Here is a 1773-nt window from a genome sequence, read left to right as displayed (position 1 = left end):
CCAGCCAGCAAAAAGCCCAAGGCCAATGCTGCCGCCGCTGTGGTGCTCACTCTCTGATTGCTGTTGCTCGTCATCGTCCCCGTCATCTCGATGCCGTCGCACGTTTCGATCGAGTCTGCTGCTTCCCGTGCTGCGATTTATGGCTGCCGATGTCAATATGCTGGACGCAAATCGACTAATACCCTCAGCCTTACACGTCAATGGAAAGGCCGTTTCGAGGATATAAGGCAGAGACCTTGGAGAAAGTGTCCGGGTGGGGAGAAGTATTCATTAGTATTTATGATCATAATTTGTGGGACAATATATGAATGTCGTATTGTTCTTTGCTTGCATAACAATTTGGGGTAAATCAATTTTTCTAATGTTTTTGATGCCTGGCATTACATATCATTAAGACAATTGCTTGTGCGAGGGAGGATCAAACACGCTTGGTCGTGTTCTCAGCATGCAAGAAGTGCAAGGAGGGACTTTTACGAGAAAGAGGGTTTAAACCATGCCAATTCCGTTTGCTGCAATTTATGAAGAATACGTCACCCTATTGTCAAGATGTCAGCGGAATAAGTTTTTCGGTGCATTTTTTGTCGTCTGCATGAGATCGAACAAGACATTGATGTCATGACGACGGACGCAGAGGGAAGTGGGATTCGGGGTAAGGGGAGGCGACGGAGAACGTTTCCGATCCGTTTGAAAAATCAAATTTCCGTTGCTTGGGTGGAAATGCAGCATTCAAGACATGGATGGAGAAACAATAATTGTTTAAGAGTTGATAAGATCTGATAAATTGACACATCAAGAAATAAGAATGCGTAAATGCTGGGATGCTTCCTTTCAAAGTCATTAGTTATATTGAGGCGCGCCGTCCACGGAGCCCTGGCCACGATGAAGGTCTCTCATTTTGCCGGAAGTGGAAAAGAGAGTGAGTCTACAAGCAAAGATCGATAAAAATGACAAATTTGCGTCTCGACTCATTTCCTCTATTTTCATGCCCGCATTGTAGGCGTTAGAGAGTGAACTTATTGTGCCGCTGATTTTCTTTGTTCCAACAACGAAACGTTTGGTATGAACTTCAATAAAATTTGCTTCCTTACTATGTGCGACATTTAAAATCTTACACCTTAGCTTTTCCCGCTTCCTAACATTTGTCCCCGACGCTTGGTCCCTACTGACCTCCTTGTTCCTGTTTATTCCTCGCAAAAATTTGCCGCGCCAACCAAATTGGCCGCATTCCATTGGCCAACACCAATATCAGACTCAAGGCATCTATAGCCACAGCCTTCCAGACCTGCGGTCGCTGCGCGTGTCCCCCGACGAATATCAAGGCAATCAAACCCAATTTCAATCCCAATGCCAATGCCACATTCTGCCGCACCACCCCTCTCATGGCCTGGGACATGCGCATGGCCTCTGGGAGACGGCTCAAATCGTCGGAAAGAAGGACCACATCGGCCGCCTGCGTGGCCAGGACGGTGCCTTGTTGGCCCATGGCGATGCCCACGTCGGCCGCCCGCAGGCTTGGAGCATCATTGACCCCATCGCCGAGCATCCCCACCAGGCGCCGGGACCGGGGGGCCGGGTCCAACCGACGGGGGAGAAGGCGGCCATGGTCGTGGCGAGGAAGAGAAGACGAAGGGGGCTTTCTTGGTGGCCCCTTACGGTGGGAATGGTGGGAGTGGGGACCATCGCCCTCCTGCTTGCCGCCCTCCAGGCAAGGCTCGGCGCAACAAGCCGAAGCCGCGTGGTCATGCCCCTCCGCCCCTTCCTCCACCCCTCCTC

General features: G+C 50.6%; 1 protein-coding gene across 1 annotated transcript; it reads left to right on the top strand.

Annotated features, from left to right (window-relative positions):
* Positions 1-1064: 1064 nt before the first annotated feature.
* Positions 1065-1677, top strand: NGA_2113700 (uncharacterized protein; the record flags this gene model as incomplete). Its single annotated transcript, XM_005856068.1, has 1 exon — positions 1065-1677. A coding segment is annotated over one exon (613 nt), but the record flags the coding sequence as incomplete, so codon positions are not given.
* Positions 1678-1773: the final 96 nt, after the last annotated feature.

This window comes from Nannochloropsis gaditana, assembly GCF_000240725.1.
Source record: "Nannochloropsis gaditana CCMP526 unplaced genomic scaffold scaffold048, whole genome shotgun sequence".
NCBI classification, from domain to species: domain Eukaryota; class Eustigmatophyceae; order Eustigmatales; family Monodopsidaceae; genus Microchloropsis; species Microchloropsis gaditana.
This window is presented reverse-complemented; position numbering and strand designations above follow the sequence as displayed.